We start from the raw sequence: 23,683 nt of genomic DNA, 5'->3' as shown, positions 1-23,683 counted from the left end.
ATTGCTTCTTGCCCCAAAAGGGGCTAGAGAAAGACAAACACAAAACAGCCGCTGAAGTTGCTAATATGCTTGGAAAAACAGTGCCAACTCAACCCAAACTATCAGAACAACCCTGTGCTTCACGTGCCACTGCTGCCTCCTCCCTTCCGTTTTGGGTTCTGCTGGCCCTGCAGGTCGTTTCTGAATCTCCCCTCTGGTCAGGAACTGAAGTGCCCTAGGGAAAGGGCCTTCTCTCCACAGCTACCGGTCTGTGCAACAGCACCCTGGACAGCAGCTCTTTGCTCGACTCTCGGAGACTTTAAGAACAAGGACCGAGCTTATTTTAACTAACGTCAGTGGCATAACATGTTCAATTTTTTCGTGGTATCTTTTTCTTCAGCTCCGAAGAAGCTTCTTGGTTGAGAAGCGAAACGTCTTGAAACAAAACAAGGAGGTTAAGTTGCCTTTGGCACAATCCTGAAGCGCGCGATTCAAACAAATGAACTTTATGTTCCCCACGCGGCCCATCGTTTTTCTAAATTGAAAGGGTACAAAGAGACCAGGCTCCCAAATATCTGGTGGAGCCACCACCATCGGTTCTCAGCTGCTTCCTTACAGACGCAGCGGAAGGCCAAGACGGGCAGCCGTATTATGGGCGATGAGAAAATGAGTGGCGAAGGTGGGGAGGGGAGAGTCGGTGACTGTTAACTAACTAATGGGGGGGGAAACCCGGGTATCTTTTGTCTCCACTACAGACTTCAGGGGCTGTTTCCACCGGGCTGCTCCTCAATCGACTGCGGGAGTCAGGAAATGCGGGGCTGGCCCGGCTCCCTTGCGGCACTGCCAGTTTTTTTTCTCTCCTTCTTGTGGCACGGCCATTCCGGCCTTCCCACCACGTGGGCCCAACCTAAACAAGCACTCCGAAGGTCACCCCGGCTGTGCGGAGAGGAATAAGAGGACAGGAAAAAGAAGCGGGCCGTACTGGAAAGAGCGGAGAGGAAGGCGGGGACAGGAAGTCTGCCATGCCGGAAGGTCGTTCGGACAGGAAGTGTACGGAGGACCGGAAGTCGGCCTGGGGAGCGGGCGAGAGGCCACCTCCGTCTGGCAGCAGAGCACATGGGGGGGCAACGGCGGCGGGAGGGCAGCGGGGAGGCGCGGGTCCGCCCTTGTCGCCCCTCCCCGCGGGTGAGCGGCACCGGTGACAGCAGCGCCGCCAGCAAGAGGTCCGCCGCCGCCCTGGGCTACACCTCGGACCGCTTCGTGCTGCAGCTGCTGCCCCGGGGAGGCCCGCGCCGCGCCCCCGCCATCCACCGGTGAGGGCCCCCGACCCGCTCGGCGCTTCCGGGGGAGGAGGGAGCGTGGGGGGTGCGGCTTTCCTCTGCGGGGGCAGCAGGGGCGGACGCCGCTCACACTCTCCTCTCCCCCACCCCCACCCCGCAGGGGCTACTACATCCGGGCCCGAGCGGTGGAGCGGAGCCTGCGCGCCTTCCTGATGGGCACTCCGGGCCACCCGCGCAGGCAGGCAAGTTCGGCCCCTCCCTCTCCGTCCGCCTCCCTCCCTCCGCAGCGCCGTCTGAGCCCCTCCCCCCCTCCCGCAGGTGGTGTCTCTGGGCGCCGGCTGGGACTCGCTCTACTTCTGCCTGAAGGACGCGGGGCTGCTGGCGGGAAGCGGCGGGCGGTTCTTCGAGGTGGACCTCCCCGAGGTGGCCTCCCGCAAAGCGGCCCTGATCTCCGGCTCGGCGGAGCTGCGCGGCTTGGCGGGAGGCGGCGTCCGCGAGGATCTCGGTGGGTATGCGGACGAGGGGAGGAAAGGAACCGCCTGGGCCGGCACCGAGCGCGCTTCGCCTTCCCTGCAGGAAGCGTCAAGTATTCCGGGGATGATTATCAGCTCCTGGGCGTGGATCTCTCCCAACTGGCCCTGCTGGAGGGGGCCCTGCGTGGCGCTGGCCTGGATCCCGCGACGCCCACCCTGATCCTTGCGGAGGTGGTCCTGCCCTACATGGAGGTCGAGAGGTTTGTGGTTTGGTCTTTGCCGCCATCCCAGCGGGTCGCCTGGGCTACAGCTGAGAGGCCAGGTTTTTTGTTAAATCTCAGCAGATTGTGGCTTTCCAAGGTTAGGGCGAAAGAGTCACGGTTGTGTTGTGTTTCGCATCTTAGATTTAATACCTTGTGTAAGTAGCGTTTTTGCTGTATATTCTTTTTGTTTTTGCATTCCACTGATTCGGTGCAGCCTTGCAGTTTACCAAGTAATTGTCAAGTAGAACCAAGCAAACTTCCTACCACAATATTTTGAGCTTGAAGCTGAGACATTAGTTTCCAAGCTCACAAAGAGACCGTTGGAAATCTGCTCCCTGCATTAATTACTGCTGAAAATTGCAGCCTAGCTACCTCAAGATTGAATAGGAGCAGACTGGAAGCCCTCCCCTTTTCTGGTTGCTGCCTTACAAAGTCAAAATAAGATAGAGTTCCAATTGTCCTTAAAAAACAATTTTCTGTTGTGGCAGCGGTTTTGGATCCATGGATCCTTCTGCTTTCCCTTTAATCCCGCTGCATCATCTCCTCAGGGGATATTGAGAATGAGATATTTCCAAGCTTTGCAGGGTGGGATCTATTGTAGAGGTCTCAGATCCATCTCCAGCTTTGAACTTGGCAAACATGAATGGTCCTGAAGATTCTCACAGCCTGGACTTGTTTGGGAGTCAGGTGGCTCCCTGGCCTCCAGTTGAATGGTCTGGGCTCTTCTTCCTTGGTGCATTTCCCCTTCTTTCTGGTTCCTTCCAGGTCAGATGCTCTGATTCAGTGGGCAGCTGGGTACTTTCTGAGCGCCTGGTTCATTCTGTATGAGCAGATTCATCCCAGTGACCCTTTTGGCCGTATCATGCAAAATCACTTCAGCCATCTACAGTCTCCGCTCCGCTCCCTAACCACCTACCCAGACTGTGAGGCTCAACAAATGCGCTTTCTCCAGAGGGTCGGTGTGAGCCTTGGACTGGTGGAAGGTAGACCAGAGGGGGCCAGTGGAATGGCTGTGCCTCGGTCTTAATGCCACGACCTTCTCTTTAGGGCTGGACGGAATGCCACATCATGGATATGAACGAGTTCTATAGGAGTTTTGTGCCTGGAGAAGAGCAGAAGAGGATTCAAGCTCTGGAGCCCTTTGATGAATTTGAGGTTGGTCTGCCCTGGTGTGTGCAGAATGTGGAGAGGGAGGCGAGGTGGCTTGCAGCCGGCCACAAGACCAAGAGATTCTTTCTTCGTGGGCAGCGTGGAAATAGAGTGGGATGGCAGCAGAAGAGTATTTTCATCTGGTGCAACCAAAATATGATATACAGGATACCAGTAAAATCTTAAAGTAGGATATAAAATGATTCCTACTTGTAGTACTAAAGCAATTACATTTGAGTGTGTGATAATATGACATTTAGCTTATCATAGAAGCGCACAAGGGGTTTCTTTGTTTGCTGCAAGTCTGTTTCCTCAGAATGCTCCAATGTGTAGAGGGATTTGTTGTGACTGAGAGCCTACGGCGACCTCTCTGTTCTTCCAGGAATGGCACCTGAAGTGCTCCCATTATTTCATCCTGGCTGCATCCAAGGGAGAAGCCGCCTTTGCACCTCCTCTATTTTCCAGGATGGAAGGTAAAAGCCCGACATGTCCCCTGCCCTGGGTACCAGTGACGATTTGGTGGGATGTTTTCATCCTGTCTCATCTCCCTGACCGGTGCAGTTGCACAAGGGCTGATGGAGACCTGCAGGTCTAAATAGTTCCGAAGTTGCATTAGCTCTGCTACCTCCTAAAGCGGTTCTATTCAGAGAAGTAGCATTAGCTTTAAAGGATCTTTTCTTTTGTCCTCTTGTCCATACAGATTTCCTGAAGGCATCTGGTTAATCATTGCATGATACCGGAGGCAAGGTGGGCTGCCCTCCCCTATGCAGCTCTCTGTCTTTTTAAAGATCTTTTCTTGAAAATCCCTTCACTTAAAAAGGAATTAAAATGATACCCTCAAAATGGTTCTTTCTCAGCAGCAATCTCTGCCATGGATTAATTACTATTTAATTTATACGGAATACAAAGAATATAGGTTTCTAAGCAGATTAACAGAGTTGGAAAGGACCCCATAGATCACCTAGTCCAACCCCCAGCTCAAGAAGGAAACCCTACACAATTTCTGTCAAATGGCGGTGCAATCTTTTCTTGAAAGTCTCAAGTGATGAAGCTTCCACAACTTCCGAAGGCTTTAAAAAGGTTCTCTTCCGGGGGCAGTTTATTAAATTTATATGCACCCACACTGTCATCTGGGCAGCTTGCAACATGGTAAAAGTACATTACAACATTAATACATTAAAACACCAAGAATTAACATTTTGAAAGTTTGAAATCTAAGTTTCCCAACAGTGCTGTTGACTGTGAGATTAATAGAATCCTAGAATTGGGAAGAACCTCCCTTACCCAGTTTAGACCATCCCAAAGGAATGGGTCTCCAATCACCCCTTGAAAATCTCCCATGAAGTGGCATCCACGACTTCGGGGTTCTCCCCACTCCTGGCCAGTCCCTGTCTTAACCTTGGTCATTCTGGAGAATAAGTCCACAGCACCCCTTCCTGTACTGGAAGACCAGTCCCATGCCTCCCTCAGCCTTCCCTTTTTTCGACTGAATGTTGTTCCCGGTGGCTTCGGACACTTTCAGGAAGCCCTGAACTGCTCAGCTCCATTACCTTTGTCTCACCCCCCACCCCCTGCAGGCCGAAGGAAATCCTTGTTGGGAAGGAATAGGAGAAAAAGGGTGGGAAGCCCCTGTGCATTACGCGGGCTATGGGAGCCTTGCTTCCTGAGGCTAGGATGGTCCCCTGGCACCTTCAGCAAAGGCAGTTTTGTTCATCAAGTGTTGGGAGCATAAGCAGCCGCCCTCTTTGTACACTTTTGTTTTGCTTTGATTTTATATTTTGCTTATTGTACCTTTTAAGAACTTTAGGGACTACATAACGTTGTTTTATTTCTTTCTACTTATCAAAAACTGCCCAGAATCTGGTTTGTAAATACAACAGTAATCAAGGCAGGGAAAATTTTTTCTCCCTCTCTCCAAGTACCAGCCTGGATTTAGTACAGGAGACAGAAGGAAAGGAAGCGCTTCTTCACCTGTGGTTAACCTGCAGTATTTGCTTCCACGGGCATGGCAGTGGTGGGGTTGAACCGGAGTGTGTGTGTGGCTCACCAGAACATTGACTGGCTCTCATAGACACCGAGGGACAGTGTCCCTCCAAACCTGGTTGAGAGCTCCCCCGGAGATACCTGGCTGGTCACAGAATGCTCAGCCAAGATGAGCCCGGCTTGATGCAGAGGGCCTTTCTTACCTTGGTTAAATTCAAGAAGGAAAGGTTCATCGTCTGGGTAAGGAAATGGTGGGGCTGTGCAGGAACCTTTTTCCAAGGCACCTTCATCTGGAGGAGAGAGGCTCCCTGCTGCCTGGCCTGCTAGGGTCGAATAACGTGGCTCTTCTTTTTCCTCTGCCTTGCAGCCCCCCCGGCTCTCCACGCCCCTTGCTTTGCTGGGACCGTGGCCGCATCCTTCGCTGTGGCAGGTGGGGCAGTGGCTGGCCTGAAGCGCTATGGTCATTGCTCAGTGCTCCTTACCCCGGACGTAATTCTAACCACTGGTGGCTTTGGGGACCATGGTGGGCGCCACTGCCGCCTGACTCAGCTGCATATTCTGGTCAAGCACCAGGACGGTTGGAGAAGCAACAAAGTCAGACTGGCTGAGCTAGAAATGGCTTGGGGTAAGCGACACGGATTGTGGGGGGGGAAACCCTTGGTGCAGGCAAGCAGGCCCTCCCTCGCTACGAGAACTTTTTCCTCTCCTTCCACAGACGGGCGGCTTTTCCACACTGTGAATGTCCTGCGCTCAGGCTGGGCTGTCGTGCTGGGTGGCCGTAAGTCTCCAGTGAGCCCTGCTCTGCCCCCCCTTTGCTTAAAGGGGCTGGCAGATGCCGATCCTTTGAGCCCCGGCAACCCCGTCATTGAGCTTGCTCCGCTGCCACCTGTCGAGGGCTTCTCCGTGCCCCGCTGGAGACACACCGCCACAGAAGTCACGCATGAAGGTAGGAAGGGAAAGCTCAGCCCCCCGAGGGGAAGAGGCAGGGAATGGCACCGATGAAGCCCAGCTGCTCTTCCGAGGCCGGTTGGAGGCTTCTGAGAATCGCTCCCTGCTGCTCCTGGGCCTTGTGCTCAGCACCCCAGTTTATCAGACACTGAAGCAGTAAGGTCTTTTGCCAGCCGTTCAAAAAAGAGTTGTGTGACCTGCTGTGCAAATGCTCCAGATTCTCCTCAAAACAAAGTCCAGTGGTCCTAGGGCTCGGGGGTCCCAGTCCTTTGGCTTCATGGAAGAGGCTTTTCCCCTTAGCGGGCCTGAGGTGTGTTGGGCACCTTAGAGGAGAAGAGAGAGAAGGGGCCTGACATTCTGCTCTCTTCATAGGACAGGCTTATCTCTTTGTCTATGGAGGCTGCAGTTCTGGGCAGTTGGTGCTCACCGATTGGCATTTTCTGCATTTGGAGGGGCTCCACTGTCAGCAGGTGAGGATGGGTTGAGGCCTCCTTGGGCCCGTTCGGGAACCTGTCCTGCAAGAGCCCCTTAGGATGTTTCTTTGTTGGCTGTGGTGGTCGGATGGAGAGGCTTGGGAGATGGGTGGGTTGTGTCTGGATTTGAAGATTAGCCTCGTACACTGAGAGCATATGCACCAAGACAAATTCCTTATGTGTCCAATCACACTTGGCCAATAAAAATTCTATTCTATTCTATTCTATTCTATTCTATTCTATTCTATTCTATTCTATTCTATTCTATTCTATTCTATTCTATTCTATTCTATTCTATTCTATTCTCAGTGTTCTCCCTTGCACCAACAGAAGAGTGTAAAGAGCTCCTCTGAAGAGCTTGGGACCTCAGGGGACTCCTTTCTTGATTCTCTTTTATTCCTTGTCAGAAATAGTAGCTAACTTGCTTAAACTCTGGCCAAGTAAAACACCTTAGGGGACTCTAACCCTACCTCATAGGAACCTAGAGTTGCAAGGATGTGTGGCCCAGCCCCCTGACCAGAAGGAATCCTTAAGCCATCCCAAAACCTCCAGTGCTGGAGGCCCCGCATTTCCAAGTAGTGACTACTCAAGAACTCTTGTGGTGAAGAAATTTTTGGATCTTTCTTCGTAAGGCATCCATCCGGCGGGCCCTTGTCCTGCCCCAGGGCCCCACGGAGAAGACGTGCCCAGCCTTTTTCCCTGGAAAGCCCTTCAAGAAGGGGAAGGCTGGGTTCCCATCCCCCAGAACCTTCTCTTCTCCAGTCCACGCATACCAAGTTCCTCTAACCATTTTTCATAAGATACAGCCTCCCTCCTCATCTCGGCTGCACTCATTTCTGATCCTTAACATCCTTCTGGTACTGAGGGGGCCAAAACGACACGGTTTTCCAGGCGAGGCCTGAGCAGTGCAGTGTCGAGAAAACCGTCCCTTCTTGTGATCTTGACTTTTTGCCTCTGATGAGGCAGCCTACATCCCATTAGCTCACTGGGCAGCTTCAGGGGGTGCTGACTCATGCCTCTGGCAGCACACCCAGATCCTCCTCAGAACGTATGACTCAAGGACCTCAACCATCTATTCTTACAACCTTACGTCTGTCGCCACTGAACAGCACTTCGTTGGGAAGAGCCTAATATTCAGGTTTATAATAATTGTTTTCAATCCTGACCCTCTTCTGAGATATTTGTCGTCTCCCCTGCCACCCTGAGCTTTGGATCATCTGCTGATTGCTAAACATTTCTTCCTTCTCCCCTTCTGTCTGAATCATTTATAATAATGTTCGATTCCGGCTGGCCCAGTGGAGGCACCTGGAGCAGGTTCTTGCCTTTCTGTCTGGGAACAGCTCGCACCCTGCCGCTCCTGAGGAAATGGACAGGGTTGTAGGGAGTTTGAGCACAAGCTTTGAGATTCCTGGCTTGTGAAAGCTTCCCAGGAGGTGATAGGCAGGTGGTGCTGATTAATGCTTCCTCATAGGAGGGGGAGGTCCCCAGCAATTTAAGGAGGCTCTGGTCCACCCTCTTCTTAGGAAGCCATCACTCGATTCCACCCTATGGGATAATTTCTGGCCAGTCTCTGATCTTCCCTTTTGGTGGGTGGGTGGGAGGTCATTGAGATGGTGGTTGTGTGGCAGATCCAGAGGTTTCTGAGTCAGGATTCAGGCCAAGATATGGGATGGAAATGGCATTGGCCGCACTTTTTGATGATCTCTGGCGGGATCGGATGAGAGTAGTACATCCCTTCTTGACCTCTTGGCAGCCTTCAATATAATTGACCTTGGTATCCTTCAGGTGCGGCTTTGGGAGTGGGGGATTTGTACTGTCCTAGTTCAGTCCTTTCCTCTGTGGCCACTCTCAGTCAGTGTGGATAGCAAGCGAGAGGTCCAGCCCTCACCCACTGCTTTGTGGCAACTTGCAGGGCTTGGTATTCTCTCCACTTTGGTTTAACATCTACATGAAGCCGCTGGGTGAGATCATCCGTCACCATGGACTAAGATACCATCAATAGGCAGATGTCACCCAGCTGTGTATCTTGGCCCATGGTGAGGTAAGCGATGCTGTGACCTCCCTCTCGCAGTACTTGGAGGCTGTTAAGTGCTGGATGGGGAGCAACAGGCTGAGATTGAACCCTGGCAAGAGAGAATAGCTCTAGGTTTGGGAGTTCTGTGATCCATGGAGAATTGACATCTTTGGTCTTGGATGGGGTGGCACTGCCGCAACAGACTCAGTGTGTAATCTGTGGGTGGATTCACAAGCAGGTGGCAGTTGTGGCCAGGAGGGCCTTTGCGCAACTGCTGGTTATGTGCCAGTTCTGTGCTTTCCTGGACCAACAATCCCTGGTTACAATCACTTGTTGCCCTAGTTACCTCCTGTCTTGATATTGCAATGCACTCTACAGGAGGCTGCCCTTGAAAAGCATCCGGAAGTTCCAGTTGGTGCAAAATGCAGCAGTTTTATGCAGACTGAGGTGTACACATGTGTGACCTCTCCTGCAGGAGCTGCATGGACTGCCAATTTGCTTTCAGATGCAATTCAAGGCGTTGGTTGTCACCTTTAAAGCCCTTGATGGCTTGGGACTGGGTTATCTGAGGGACCGTCTCTTGCCAGTCAATCCACTCGACCCACCAGAGCGGGAAGGCGAGGAATGTTGCACGTCCTGTCCCCTAAGGAGGTCCATCTGGCAGGACCCCTGAAGAAGGGCTTTCTCCCTGGTGGATCCCTCTCTTTGGAATATCACCCCTGCAGAGATTAGACTGGCCTCAACTCTGACACCCTTCCACAAGGCCCGGAAGACTTGGTTCTGCCAATGAGCCTGGGGAACCCAAAGCGGGATGGAGCCCATTGAGTGGCTCATTTGATTGTGTGTTGTCATCAAGGGGTGGATGGGAAGGTACTGTTTTGTTTTGTTTTTTATTCTCTTATGCTGGGTTTTTACTGTTTGTTAGCGGGTGGCCATATAAATTTTCCAAATAAGTGAACAGAACACTTGATATGCCCTACTACACACCTCTCTTGGCTAAGGACCAGAGATTGTGAATGACTTCTGTCAAGCCATCCATCACACAGCCATCCATTTGGTGAAGAAAAAGGTCAAATGGCCATATGCTTTACTGATGGCGTCTTGGCCAGCTGATCTAGTCATGTCCAAAGCAGCCGTAAGGTTTGCCTACCATGACCTGTTTTTTAACAAACTGCAGGCTGGTAGCAATCATCTTGTTCCTTTCAAAGGACTTGTGAACCCTGCTTGATTATCTTTTGCAGGCGTCTTAGGTTGGTTGTTCCATTGCCTCCTGGGTCTGCTTTTGGGCATCTTCAAAGACTGGACTTACAGCCCTTCTCCAGTCTTCTGGTTTTCTAAATCAGTGCCCCAGGGTTGACTTGGATTCTTGGGAGAAGGAAACTGTCTTCTTTTTAACGAACATAGTAAGCCAGTGATTTTCATTGGCCGGGCGCTTTTGCTTTTGCTTTCACTCCAGATTGATGGCTCTTGCAGCGTCTCCTGGGCTAGCTGAGCCCTCCAGCTCTTTGGAAGGGTGAGGATTTAGTGAGGGCTTCATTACATGTTTCACATTGTGCTTTTTGGTCAGAAGAGGAAGCAGTTGGCAACAATATTGTTGTCATCCCCTCTGTACACACAATCTTTTTCAATTTGGCGCACATTAGCCAAATCCTGATTTCACCACAAGATACGCAAGTGTGTTCCGTGTGAAAGCTAACCCACTATTGTGTGCGACCATCAACTAAGAAATCCATGCCCTGTGTTGGCACAGAAGGCTGCTTGGAGGGAGGGGGGGCATTTTTCGTAACATTGCTTACTAGGGGAAAAAATGTGTCACGCATCTGTGCAAAAGGCAGTGAAAACTCACTTATGGGAGAAGTTCTGGTTTTGCCAGCTCTCTCGGGCAGGTGCTTCCTTCCAGGGAAGTGCCAGAGGTGCCCTTTGCTTCAACTGGGCAAGAAAGGCTGCCGGCTCCTGCCTTGCTCGTTGGTTTGGATTGGCCTTCTGTGACCCATATCTCACTAATGCAGCCACTCTGGGCAGCTTACAGTGCAGTAATGCCTCCCCTCTGCTCCCCCTTGTCAGATTCCAGTGGAAGGCCCCGTCCCAGCCGGCCGTCACTCACACAGTGCCTGCAGCTGGGCAGGGGGCGTGCTCATCGCCGGCGGCCTGGCAGCCTCTGAGGAACTGCTGGGCAGCCTCCTGTTTCTGAAGCCAGCTGGGAGAGGCTTCCGGTGGCATTCTCTTGAGACCTGCCCCCCACTCACACCCAGGTAAGTAAGCCATGCTTCACCCCATACGCTCAGTACAGTTCGCATGTGACTGTTGCTGGGCTTTTAGCTTCTCTGGCCAGCAACCAGCCTCCAAACTCAGGGAGTTTGTGTCCAATGGCTTCTCAGACTCGCTTTTTCAGTCCAGGGCATCCGAAGCTGACGCTTTCTTGAACTTTCTGTCAAAGAGCTACAATTGCTTTGTAGGAAGACTCCAAATGGCATTCTCCTCTGGAATTAACATAAAAATAAGCATTTGCATTGTTTAGCAGGAAAGCAAACAATACCCGAGAAGAGGCTGTGTTCGCCTGGCGTGATCTTGCTGCCGCTGCTCTTCCACTTGCGCTTTCTTGGCTATCTGGGATGGTAGGAGGATTCCTGCCCAGTGCAGAGCTTCATTGAAGACCTCTAAGATCTCTTCCAACTGCGGCGAGCAGAGCCGACTGGCCGGTCTGTCAGCCTTGTCAGCATTTCTGCTTAGAGACCACATGTTTTTCCAAAGAAAAGGTCTGGAGGACAAATGAGAGGCTTTATGCTTCTCAAAATGAAGATTCTCAGTTTAGCACAACACAGCTGAAAAACAAAAATAAGAGATCCCAGAAGAAACCAGCATGGCTGCCTAAAGAACTGGTAAACTGAAAGACAAACGGAACAAGAATAAAAAGTGGAAAGAGGAATACATAACTAAGACACGTAAACAAAGATACATAACCCAAAACTGCAAAGATGAAGTCGGAAAGCTGAGGCTCAGAATGAACTAAGGCTTGCAACAAATGTCAAAATTAATTTTTAAAAACTTTCAACGCGTAAAAAAACAAGAAAAAAGTCAAGGAAATGGATTGGTCTATTAAACGAGGGAAGATGGGGAGGTGACAGGCAGCAGGGAGAAAGCAGAATTAAGCATCTGTCTTTACACAAAAAGAAAAATAGTCCAATCTATCAAAAACTGCACTCCAGAAGGATCTTGACGAACCCTGCCCTATCCAATAATATGGAATTTGGGCAGCGGGGTGTGTGTGTCCTTTGTGCTCTCTAAGCTTGGTTGTTTTCTTGCAGACATTTCATTACCCCAGCTAGGTAACATCATCACTGCTAGTAAGGAGTGCTGTTTGCTGTCAGTTTATATTTTGGTGTCTTGCCTATGTGGGTGGGGGCGGTCTTAAGGATTCTTTGGTTAGGCTGTTTACTGACAGCAGTTTCTTGATTTGGGATATTGCTTACTAGATTATTGGTCTGAAGTTGACCTTGGAGTTAATCTGTGCTGATCTGAGCACTGATTACTGGTGGAGAGGTGCTTGAGTCTTTTTCTCTTTTGGGCTGGTTGATTGTCTCTTATCTATGGATGTTGTTAATGTCTATGTCTGTATTGATGGCTGATTTGTCAGAGTGCCAGGCGTCTAGAAATTCCCTGGCATTTTTGGATTTGGCTTGGACTAGGATTAACACATTTTGACAATTGAAACTATGGTTAAATCTGTCTATATGTTGTGAAATTAAAGAATTTTCGTCATGTCTTCTGACTGCCAATTGGTATTCATGGATGGTTCTGCCAGCTTCTGCCTGTTTCTCCTACATAGTGGTTGTTGCAGTTCTTAAATTGTATGCTGTAGATGACTCCAGTTTTTTCTTCTGGTTTTGCTGGGTCTTTTGATTTTCTTGGGATGTTTTAAAGGGCTTTAGTTTGTAGTGGAGCACCTAATTAGTACAGGTGGGTTTTCTGTAGACTTGCATTTCTAGTTTGCCATTGTGTTCTCTGCTGATCAGGATGTCTAGGAAGGGTAGTGAGTTGTTGTTTTCTTCTTTTGTAGTAAACTGGATTCCTTTAAAAATGTATTGATGGTTCTGTGGGTGTTCTCTAATTGGTCCTTTTTATTATGGTGAAGGTCATCTACATATCTGATGCATATTTTTGGTTGTATTTGTGGAAGTGCTATGGCTTCTAGACATTATGGAATATGGAGTGTGGAATTGGAATATATGGAATTCAGTAGTGAGAAAATTAAGGCTTTACACTTAGGCAAGAAAAACAAAATCCAGAGATACAGAATAAATGGTACCTGGCTCAACAGCAGTAACTGTGAGATGTATCTAGGAGTCCTAGTGGACAGTCACTTGTGGCTCCTGCCCAAAAAGCCAACACAGTCCTAAACTGCTTTAATAGAGGGATAGAATTAACATCACATGAAATGTTAGTATCGCTTTATAATGCCTTGGTAAGACCACACTTAATAATAATAGAGTTGGAAGAGACCTTGGAGGCCTTCTAGTCCAACCCCCTGCCCAGGCAGGAGACCCTACACTATTTCAGACAAATGGTTATCCAACATTTTCTTAAAAATTTCCAGTGTTGGAGCATTCACAACTTCTGCAGGCAAGTTGTTCCACTTATTAATTGTTCTAACTGTCAGGAAATTTCTCCTTAGTTCTAAGTTGCTTCTCTCCTTGATTAGTTTCCACCCATTGCTTCTTGTTCCACCCTCAGGTGCTTTGGAGAATAGTTGGACTCCCTCTTCTTTGTGGCAACCACTGAGATATTGGAACACTGCTATCATGTCTCCCCTAGTCCTTCTTTTCATTAAACTAGACATACCGAGTTCCTGCAACCGTTCTTCATATGTTTTAGCCTCCAGTCCCCTAATCATCTTTGTTGCTTGGAATACTACATCCAGCTTCGATCACCCCAATGTAAAAAAGAGTGCAGAGAAAATCAACATAGATACTTAGGGGACCGAGGCTAAAACATACGAGGAATGATTGCTGGAATTGGGGATATCTGCTTTGATGAAAAGAAGGACTGGGGTGACATGATAACATATTTGATAATAATATATGATGAAATATTTGAGGGGTTGCCACAAAGAAGTGGGGGTGTCAACCTGTTCTCCAAAACTGGGGTCCCTCTGGGGGTTGAAGTCCACAAGTCTTAAAGGGACCAAGGTTGGAGACCCCTGCTCCAAAGCACCTGAAGGCAGAACAAGAAGCCATGGCTGAAAACTAATCAAGGAGAGAACCGGCCTAGAAATAAAAAGAAATTTCCAGACAGAACAATTCATCAGTGGAACAGCTTATCTTCAGGAGTTGTGGGTGCTCCATCACTGGAGGTTTTTAAGAAGCAATTGAACAGCTGTTTGTCTGAAATTCTATAGGGTCTCCTGCTTGAGCATGGCATTGGACTGGAAGACCTCCAAGGTCCCTTCCAACTCTTGTTATTCTGTTAAAAGACAGAATAGGAATACAAGCCAAAACAGGCAAGGAAATGATAAAAAACACATACCTCTATATGAGTTCCAATCACCAGAAGGATTGTATCCCACAGTCCTGAAGGAGCTGACAGATGTGATCTTGGAACCATTGAACTATAGCTTTCAGATAATCCTGGAGCATCAGGGAAGTACTAGAAAACTGTAAAAGAGTTGATGCGGTTCCATTCTTTAAAAAGGAGAAAAAAGTGGATCCAGGAAACTACAGACCAATCAACCTGACATCAAGATCCTGGAAAAAATAAGCAGTGGATTTACAAAGCTATTACCAGAAGCTGACATGGGATTTTGTCCAAAACAGATCATACTAGACAAAGCATCCCAAAGTCCCTTTTAACTCAGTTATTCTGAAGTCTGTAAGTGTGAGGACTGCTCAGAAGTCATTTTTTCAGTGCCATTTTGACTTCAAATGGTCACTAAATGAATGATGGTAACTCAAAGATTCCATGTACAGTACAGAGCCAGAATAGGAAAGCCTGCACTGAGGCAAACAGCAATGGATCTCCCAAGCATATCTTTATCCACTACAACCCATTTTAGTATACTCACTCTGCACATTTCAGGGGGATGTAACGGTATTTAAAAAGATAAAACTTGTGGAAAAAGCATAAATGTTACACCAGCCAGGAAAAATGACAAAAACTCAGCCTTTCAGCACAAGTAAAAGATGGGCTGTGTGGCACACCTAGATCACATCTTCTGGCTTCTTGTTCCGACTTGATTTGCCTTTCGGTTCATGAAGAGCTGGAGGCCAGTCAGCTTTGCACCTGAGAAGAAAGCTGATGAGAAAGCGCCAGGAGTCCAGGCACATGTTTGGAGAGGGCTGGATAAAGTAATTTCATTTCCTCTTCTCTCTTAGAGGACTCGTTAGAATGACAACATGCTGAACTCTGATGCCCAAATTTGGACATTATTACAATTGTACTCCCTATTTGGAAGCAGACGTGGGGCAATTTGTTTTCTTCTGTTTTCACAAACATTGTCTTTCCACAGTATTTTCATCAGAATTAATAGTTTGATTTTAGATGCTGGGCCTCCCTTCCTTCACCTTCCCAACCATTCTTTCTACTTTGAGTGTGGCACGTTGATCTGGAACAGAATATTATTTGAACTGTTTTTGTTCTGGCTGGTTGCCTTAATCACATTTGCAAACAAACAGAACTTTTTATGACAGCTTCTTCCATTCAGCTGCTCAAATTTGGATGCTGTGCCAGGTTTGGACAAACTCTGGGTGTCCTCCTTTACCAGGCCTTATCCAAGTACCACTGAGCTCACAGAAAATCCAAGAGTCTGAATGCTCTGATGAAGGGCCTCCTCTTCAGCACATTTTCACCTACACAGAAGGAAAGGAGGAGCATGCTCTGACCCCACCGTCCCCTGCTCTGATCCAGCCCCTTTCAATCGAAAGCGGGAGCAAGATCCAGTGGGAACCGCATGTTAGCTTTGCCCCTGTTTACTCGCAATTTGCTCCATCCTGGTTCAGAAGAATTTCTTTGGAGGAAGCTGCTTCTTCAGGAAGAGAGGAAAGGAGCCAATGTGTTCTGGGCAGAACTACAGAGCTGCCTTCCAGCTGTTTCCGAGAGAGGAAGAAGAGCACCTGGCATTGTTTTCTGGGAAGAGGGACAAATGGCTTCTTCCCTCCAGACTTTGGATAGCCCCGAGGACAGATGTAGCCAGAGGTTTGAGAGCTGCATCGCCTCTCTGACGCCCAGAAGGAGGTGGCAGCTCCTGGCAGTGATGACTCAAGTTCTCAGAATTTTTTTGGGGTGGTGGTGATGGGCGCCCATGCTGGAGGTGCCCATTGCTGTGTGGATTGGAAGAATTCCTTCTCTCTTGCTAGGCATCCATTGTCAATGTTCATTGCCTGGAGAAGCTGGAACCGGCCCAGCATTAGAGGACTAACACTCCCTCTCTTTTGTGTCTTCTGCCCAGGTATTCACACACGGCTCATGTGCACTGTGGGAAACTGTTGCTCGTGGGTGGGGTCTGGCTCAGCCCTCCTTCGGTGCCAGGCGTTACCATGATAGACCTGGCGACAAGGGCTCTAGCGGAGTATTGTATTGACACAGTGAGTTGAAACTTTGAGGCAATTGGACTTGGGGTTCCCTTTGGCTCTTCTCCCCATGGAGGCAAAGCAACCTTGGCCAAGGTCAGCGGCAGGAGAGGCTGTTCTTTTGGTATTGATGCTGGTACTTTCCTCCTGAAATATTATCTGGTTCATTAGCTCAGTTGTGTTCCAAGGAAGATGGTGGGTGCAGTTGCCAGAGCATCAGCAAGTATCCTTGGATACAGTTCTTCCAGTTTCAGAAAATTAAATTTATTTGCAGAAGTTAGGTGTTCCCAGGCCAAGCTCAATCCTGCTCTTGTTTTGCTGTTCACAACTGCTGGAGGAATACAAACCCTTTCTTCTTAGAGCCCTAAGAGTAGTTGACATTAGGAGTTGTCCTGATGGTCTTTGCTCCTTTTCCTCAGGAGCCTCGCTACAGATGCAGTTCTGAACTGATAAATCAGTTGTCTAGGAACAGACATCGGAAAAGAATTGGGGCACTGTGGTTTTTGCCTCAAATCCATGCTGAGTCCAGGAATGGGATTTACAGTGCATTCAGAAAAGTATTCGGATCCCCTTCACTTTTGTTGATTTTGTTATGCAGCAGCCTGATTCTACAGTTGTTGAAATTCATTATCTTTTTTCATTAATCTACACTCAATCTACCTCATAATGACAAAGTGAAAACAGAATTTTAGAAGTGTCTGTACATTTATTAAAAAGAAAAGACTGAAATATCACAAAAGTACTCAGGCCCTTTGCAACAGCACTTGAAATTTAGCTCGGGTGCCTCCCAGTTCTCTTGATCGTTGCTGACACTTTGATTGCAGTTGACCTGTGGTAAATTATTTATTATTTATTTATTTATTTATTTATTTATTTGATTTTTATACCGCCCTTCTCCCGAAGGACTCAGGGCGGTGTACAGGCAAAAATAAAACAGATAATACAATATACAATTTAAAATGCAGATTAAAAAACTTATTTAAATTAGCCTGATAGGTTAAAATATACTAGACTAAAAACCCCATTTAAAATTAGTTAATAAAAATTTAAAATTAATAAAATTCAGTTCAAGCCAGCCCGCGCGAATGAAAAGATGTGTCTTCAGTTCGCGACGGAATGTCCGAAGCTCAGGTATTTGGCGTAAACCCGGGGGAAGCTCGTTCCAGAGTGTGGGAGCCCCCACAGAGAAGGCCCTTCTCCTGGGGGCCGCCAGCCGACATTGTTTGGCGGACGGCACCCTGAGAAGTCCCTCTCTGTGAGAGCGTACGGGTCGGTGGGAGGCATGTGGTAACAGCAGGCGGTCCCGTAAGTACCCGGGCCCTAAGCCATGGAGCGCTTTAAAGGTCATAACCAACACCTTAAAGTGCACTCGAAAGGCCACAGGTAGCCAGTGCAGTCTGAGCAGGAGCGGTGTTACATGGGAGCTACGCGTAGCTCCCTCTATCACCCGCGCAGCTGCATTCTGGACTAGCTGAAGCCTCCGAGTGCACTTCAAGGGGAGCCCCATGTAGAGAGCATTACAATAATCCAAGCAAGAGGTAACGAGCGCATGAGTGACTGTGCACAAGGCATCCCGATCAAGAAAGGGGCGCAACTGCCGAACCAGGCGAACCTGGTGGAAGGCCCCCCTGGAGACAGCCGTCAAATGATCTTCAAACGACAGCCGATCATCCAGGAGGACACCTAAGTTGCGCACCGTATCCTTTGGGGCCAGTAACTCGCCTCCAACAGTCAGCCGCGGCTGCAGCTGACTGAATCGGGATGCCGGCATCCACAGCCACTCTGTCTTGGAGGGATTGAGCTTGAGCCTGTTTCTCCCCATTCAGACCCGTATGGCTTCCAAACACCGGGACAGCACTTCAACAACTTCATTGGGGTGGTCCGGGGTGGAAAAGTACAGCTGAGTGTCATCAGCGTACTGCTGGTATCTCACCCCGAAGCCACTGATGATCTGACCCAACGGCTTCATGTAGATGTTGAACAGCAGGGGTGAGAGAATCGACCCCTGCGGTACCCCACAAGTGAGGCACCTCGCGGTCGACCTCTGCCCCCCTGTCAACACCGTCTGCGACCGGTCAGAGAGATAGGAGGAGAACCACCGATACATGGTGCCTCCCAATCCCCCCAATCGGCGCAGCAAGATACCATGGTCGATGGTCTCAAAAACCGCTGAGAGGTCTAATAGGACCAGGGCAGAGGAGTAACCCCTGTCCCTGTCCCTCCAGAGATCATCCACCAATGCGACCAAAGCTGTCTCCGTGCTGTATCCGGGTCAGAAGCCGGACTGGAACGGGTCTAGATAGACATCTTCATCCAGGTATTGGGGTAGCTGTCGCACCACAGCACTCTCTACAACCTTCGCAACAAAGCGAAGGTTGGAGACTGGACGATAATTACCCAAAATAGCTGGGTCCAGGGAGGGCTTCTTGAGGAGGGGTCTCACCACCGCCTCTTTCAAGGTGGCAGGGAAAACCCCTTCCAACAGAGAAGCATTGATAATCCTCTGGAGCCAGCCTCGTGTCACCTCCTGAGTGGCCAGCACCATCCAGGAAGGGCACGGGTCCAGTAAACATGTTGTGGCGTGAAGCCTCCCCAACAGCCTGTCCACGTCCTCGGGAGCCACAGGGTCAAACTCATCCCAAACAGACTCGACAAGACGTGCCTCCTCTCCCTCGCTTGGATCATCCCAATTTCGGTCCAGACCGTCCCGGAGCTGAGCGATTTTATCGTATAGATAACCACTAAACTCCTCGGCTCGTCCCTGCAAAGGGTCATCCCGCACCTCCTGGTGAAGGAGGGAGCGGGTCACCCGAAACAGGGCGGCCGGGCGGTTATCTGCCGACGCAATGAGGGTGGAAGCGTAGGAACGCCTCGCCTCCCTCATTGCCACTAGGTAGGTCCTAGAATAGGACCTAATTAGTGTCCGATCAGCTTCAGACCGACTGGACCTCCAGGTGCTCTCTAGGCGTCTTCTCCGGCGTTTCATCTCCCTGAGCCCCTCGGAGAACCAAGGGGCCGGACGAGATCTGCGCCGGGTCAGAGGCCGCAAAGGTGCGACACGGTCCAAGGCCCCAGCCGTGGCCTGTTCCCAGGCCATGACTAGTTCCTCAGTCGTGCCGTGGGCCAGATCCTCAGGGAATGGCCCAAGCTCCGTCAGGAACCTCTCGGGGTCCATCAGGCGCCTGGGACGGAACCAACATATAGGTTCCGTCTCCCTGCGATGGTGAGTGGCGGTACGGAAGTCTAGGCGAAGGAGATAATGATCGGACCATGACATTGGTTCTGTTACTAAATCATCTAATTCCAGATCATTTAACCACTGTCCAGAGATATAAATCAGATCCAGCGTGCCTCCCCCCATGTGCGTAGGGCCATCATTTATTCGAATCAGGTCCAAGGCCGTCATGGAGGCCTGGAACTCCCGAGCTGCCGTCGATAACAAGCCAGCTGATGGCAGGTTGAAATCCCCCATGACTATAAGTCTGGGGGTCTCAACTGCCACAGCGGCAAGTACCTCCAACAGCTCAGGCAGGGCTGTGGTCACGCAGCAAGGAGCCAGGTACGCGATCAACAAGCCCAACTGATTCCTATGGCCCCACCGCACATAGAGGGATTCACAGCCGGCAATCTGAGGAACAGTGGCCTCCCTCGGCTCTAGATCTTCCTTAATGACAACCGCCACCCCCCCACCCCTACCTTGGGCCCTCGGCTGATGAAATGCTCAGAAACCTGGAGGGCACATCTCAACAAGGGGAACCCCCCCCTCTGGGCCCAACCAGGTTTCCGTAATGCCCATGAGGTCCGCGGACTCCCCCTGAATAAGATCGCAGATCAGGGGAGCCTTATTAGCCACGGACCGGGCATTACATAACATCAGCCGAAGAGCCAAGCTCTGAGGATCATGGCCGCCCGAGGAACGGGTAGGGACTGGGGGGCCGCAGCACGTGATCGCTTTAAGACATCGAATACGTGCTCCCAACTCTCGATACGGCCCCCCACCACCATATCTGCCTCTCCCACTTACCGTACAGATCGAACCACCCTCTAGTCCTGGAACAACGCCCTCCCCCCCTGCCTTCAGACCAGATGGAGTAGTGCCGCGAACTGGCACGGGGGCTGGATCCCTCCCCAGCGGGTTCTCATCCCCACCCGTCAAATCCCTCCCCCACCCCACTCCTCCCAACCCGAACCCGTCGGTTCCCACCCTCCCCTTAAAATTCCCATTAAAACTCCCCTTTAAAAACCGATTAAAACAGTTAATTAAAAATCCCCTGAGTCTCCTATTTTTGGCATGCCACCTCTCGGGGTTCCAAAACCCATCCTCAAGATGGGCCCTCGATAATGTGGAGGGCCAAACCCGCGAGAGAGGGGAATCTCGCAGGGCAAGAAGGTTGGCCGCTGTAAATGTTCGCATGACAATAATCTGGTAAACCAAAGGGTTGCGTCCACAAATATGTCATATCATAGAAATCACGAGAAATGGTGGAAAAGCAGTCCTGGTCGGTCAAGTTGTTCAAAAAGATGGTATAGTACATGGGACAGAAATCGGCTGAAAGGAATCCTTGACGACAAAAATGGTAGGCAACGGCCCAGGTGGTGGGGGAAGGGCCAGATGATTCAATGTTTATGTAAAGGTAGAGGGTCATCCCCGCAGTCGTCGCCCTCATTACGACGTCAACTGCCGTCGGGAAACCATCACCCCCAAAAAGCTGTCCAAAGAGACCCGTGGGCCGGCAAGCCTATCTGTTCCGCCGAAGAGGGGGCAATGACATCAAAATGCCCCCCCCCACCGGCTGCCGTCATCTGCTGGTCGCTTCTGGTCAGTTCTGCTGTTTCAAGTCGGCTAAAAAGAGGGCGAGAGGAGGAGAGTGACAATCAATTAAATTGATTGGACATGATTTAAAAAGATACACATCTCTCTATAAAAGGCCTCACAGCTGACAATGCACACTGTAGCAGAGCAAAAGCCACTGAAGGTTCCTAAGAGCACAGTGGCCTCCATAATTCCCAAATGGAAGAAGTTTGGCACAACCAGGACTCTGAAGAGGTGGTCACCTGGACAAACTGAGCAATCGGGGGAGAAGGGCTTTAGTAACAGGTGACCAAGAACCTGATGGTCACTCTGACTGAGCTCCAAATATTCTGGTGTGGAGATGGGACAGAGTTCCAGAAGACAACCATCACTGCAGCTGTCCACCGAATTGGGCTTTATGGCAGAGTAGGTAGACGGAAGCCTCTCTTTGGTGTAAAACACATGAAAGCCCTCTTGGGTTTGCAAAAAAGCACCCGAAGGACTCTCAGACTGTGAGGACAAGATTCTCTTGTTTGATGAAACCAAGATTGAACTGTTTGGCCTCAATTCTAAATGTTAGAATAAAATAGAATAGAATAGAATAGAATAGAATTTTATTGGCCAAGTGTGATTGGACACTCAAGGAATTTGACTTGATGCATATGCTCTCAGTGTACATAAAAGAAAAGATACCTTCATCAAGGTACAACACTTAATGATAGTCATAGGCTACAAATAAGCAATCAGGAAACAGTATCAGTATAAATCGTAAGGATACAAGCAACAAAGTTACAGTCATAAGTGGAAGGAGATGAGTGATGGGAACAATGAGAAGATTAATAGTAAATAGTAAATGTTATGTCTAGTTGAAACCAGGCACCACTGATTAACAGCCCAATATCATCCCAACTGAAGCATAATGGCAGCATCGTGCTGTGGGAGTGTTTTTCAGCAGCAGGGACTGGGAGACTGATCAGGGTTGAGGGAAAGCTGAATGGAGCAAAGTACAGGGATATCCTGAATGAAAAAACTCAGCGTTCAGGACCTCAGACTGGGCTAAAGGTTCACTTTCCAACATGACAAGCACACAGCCAAGACAACAGGTTTAGGGACAACTGTGAATGTCCTAGAGTGGCCAGGCCAGAGCCCTGACTTGAACCTTATTGAACATCTCTGGAGGGACTTGAAAATGTATGTCCACTGGCAGTTGCCATCCAACCTGATTGAGCTTGAGAGGGTTTGCAAGGAAGAATGGCAGAAAATCCCCCAATCCAGGTGTGCAAAGCTTGTACTGACTGTCGATGAATGAGAAAATAAATTTCAACAACTGTAGAATCAGGCTGTAGCATAACAAAATTGACAAAAAGTGAAGGGGGTCTGAATACTTTCTGAGTGCCCTGGAATTTACAAGATGAGGAAAAGGCAAGATGTGTATCGCTCAGATACTCTCATGAGCAGGTCCAGAATTTACCCAGACCTGCCAAGAGGAAAGGCAGCAGGAGCTCAGAAAGGCATGATGGTACACATACCAAGAAAGGCGAGGCTGGAGGAGGAACCCTTGGAAGGAAGGCTGCTGGCTCCCGTGTGTTGGGGAGGAAGAGGAGCAAAAGCAGAGACCAAAAGACTTGGCAGGAAGTGCTGCACTGTGATTTGATGTGCCTGGATCTTAGGACCTTTGTGACAGGTGGAGAATATCCTGCTTCACATTTGCTGTAGCATCTAACCAGGAGCCCATTTGCCCACCACTTACCACTTAATGCCCACCGTTAAGGGGGAACGAGAGGGAAGGTAGATTTGTCTTTGTGTTCTCAGCTGCCTGGTTTCTAAAGTTGCCTCTTGTCGCTTTCTTCCGTTGCAGACATTTCTGGAGTGGCCCCTGATGTTACACAACCACAGCAGTGTCATTGTGCCCAACACGGAGGAGATGATTCTTATTGGGGGGGGTGGAAACTGCTTTTCCTTTGGGACTCATCTGAACAGGTGGCCTGTCCTCCTGGATCTGAGCAGCATTTGGAGGGCTGGGCTTTGACGTCTTGGGGGTCAAGAGAACAGGAGAAGGGCCGAAGCAGCACTGGATGATACAGTGGAGTGGACTACTTGCATTCAATAACATCCCCCCCCCAGCCCATTAGACACAGTAGCAGCCTCTCCCAAGAGAGCTCTGCTCCTGCTTCACGGAGAAGATATTCCATCGGTGGCCCCTGGCTGCTGGGGCAAGGAGCCCAGGCGCAGGAGATTACCCGTCCTAAAACTCTCGTCCCCGTCTCCTTTGCTGCCTCACAGACAGTGGCCACTGTCAGCAAGCGGGTCCAGTAGGTTTCTGGGGGATTTTTACAGTTTCCTTCCTATACCCTCTCATCTGCTTCACCTGTACCAGCCTTCTTGTGCAGCATTTTCTAGTGATTTCAACCGCTTAGAGAGAGCAACACTGAACAAAAGGAGTTTGTTCACAGCAAAAAGCAAAGCCCGTTTTTCTTCCAGGGATGGACTTCTATCGTACAGGGCATTCTGTGTTCACTTCTGAGCCTCTAGGTTATATAATCTAAATAATTGTAATTGCCTCCTGCTAAGCAGGTAACAATGTTCATTTAATAGCAGCGTAACAAATACAAGATTTTGTTATATTTGAAGGGGTCAGCTGCAGTGACAAAAATCCATTACAGCAGTGTTCTGTAAAAAAACAAACATTAAAAAATAAGTTGGGATGGAAGCTGGAGCCTGAAGAACATGAACCAACACCAGCCCGCAATGCTTAAGCTGCTCCTGC

General features: G+C 49.5%; 1 protein-coding gene across 6 annotated transcripts; it reads left to right on the top strand.

The window, feature by feature from the left end:
• Window positions 1–939: 939 nt before the first annotated feature.
• On the top strand, window positions 940–23,540 carry LCMT2 (leucine carboxyl methyltransferase 2). Of its 6 annotated transcripts, none has more exons than XM_058184739.1 (13): window positions 940–1,292; window positions 1,420–1,501; window positions 1,578–1,764; window positions 1,836–1,992; window positions 2,761–2,950; window positions 3,043–3,150; window positions 3,527–3,617; window positions 5,495–5,752; window positions 5,843–6,073; window positions 6,448–6,545; window positions 10,627–10,814; window positions 15,912–16,003; window positions 22,775–23,540. In XM_058184739.1, the coding sequence occupies exons 1-13, from the start codon at window positions 1,096–1,098 to the stop codon at window positions 22,993–22,995; spliced, it is 2,100 nt and encodes a 699-aa protein (XP_058040722.1). In that variant the 5' UTR covers window positions 940–1,095; the 3' UTR covers window positions 22,996–23,540. The 6 variants fall into 6 exon arrangements, 3 of the variants coding, with proteins under 3 accessions (XP_058040722.1, XP_058040721.1, XP_058040720.1); XM_058184737.1 differs by lacking the exon at window positions 15,912–16,003 and adding an exon at window positions 16,004–16,139 and having other exon boundaries at window positions 1,014–1,292; XR_009155302.1 differs by lacking the exon at window positions 15,912–16,003 and having other exon boundaries at window positions 1,013–1,292; window positions 6,453–6,545; window positions 22,775–22,900.
• Window positions 23,541–23,683: the final 143 nt, after the last annotated feature.

Source organism: Ahaetulla prasina, chromosome 5, assembly GCF_028640845.1.
Source record: "Ahaetulla prasina isolate Xishuangbanna chromosome 5, ASM2864084v1, whole genome shotgun sequence".
Lineage (NCBI taxonomy): Eukaryota > Metazoa > Chordata > Lepidosauria > Squamata > Colubridae > Ahaetulla > Ahaetulla prasina.
This window is presented reverse-complemented; position numbering and strand designations above follow the sequence as displayed.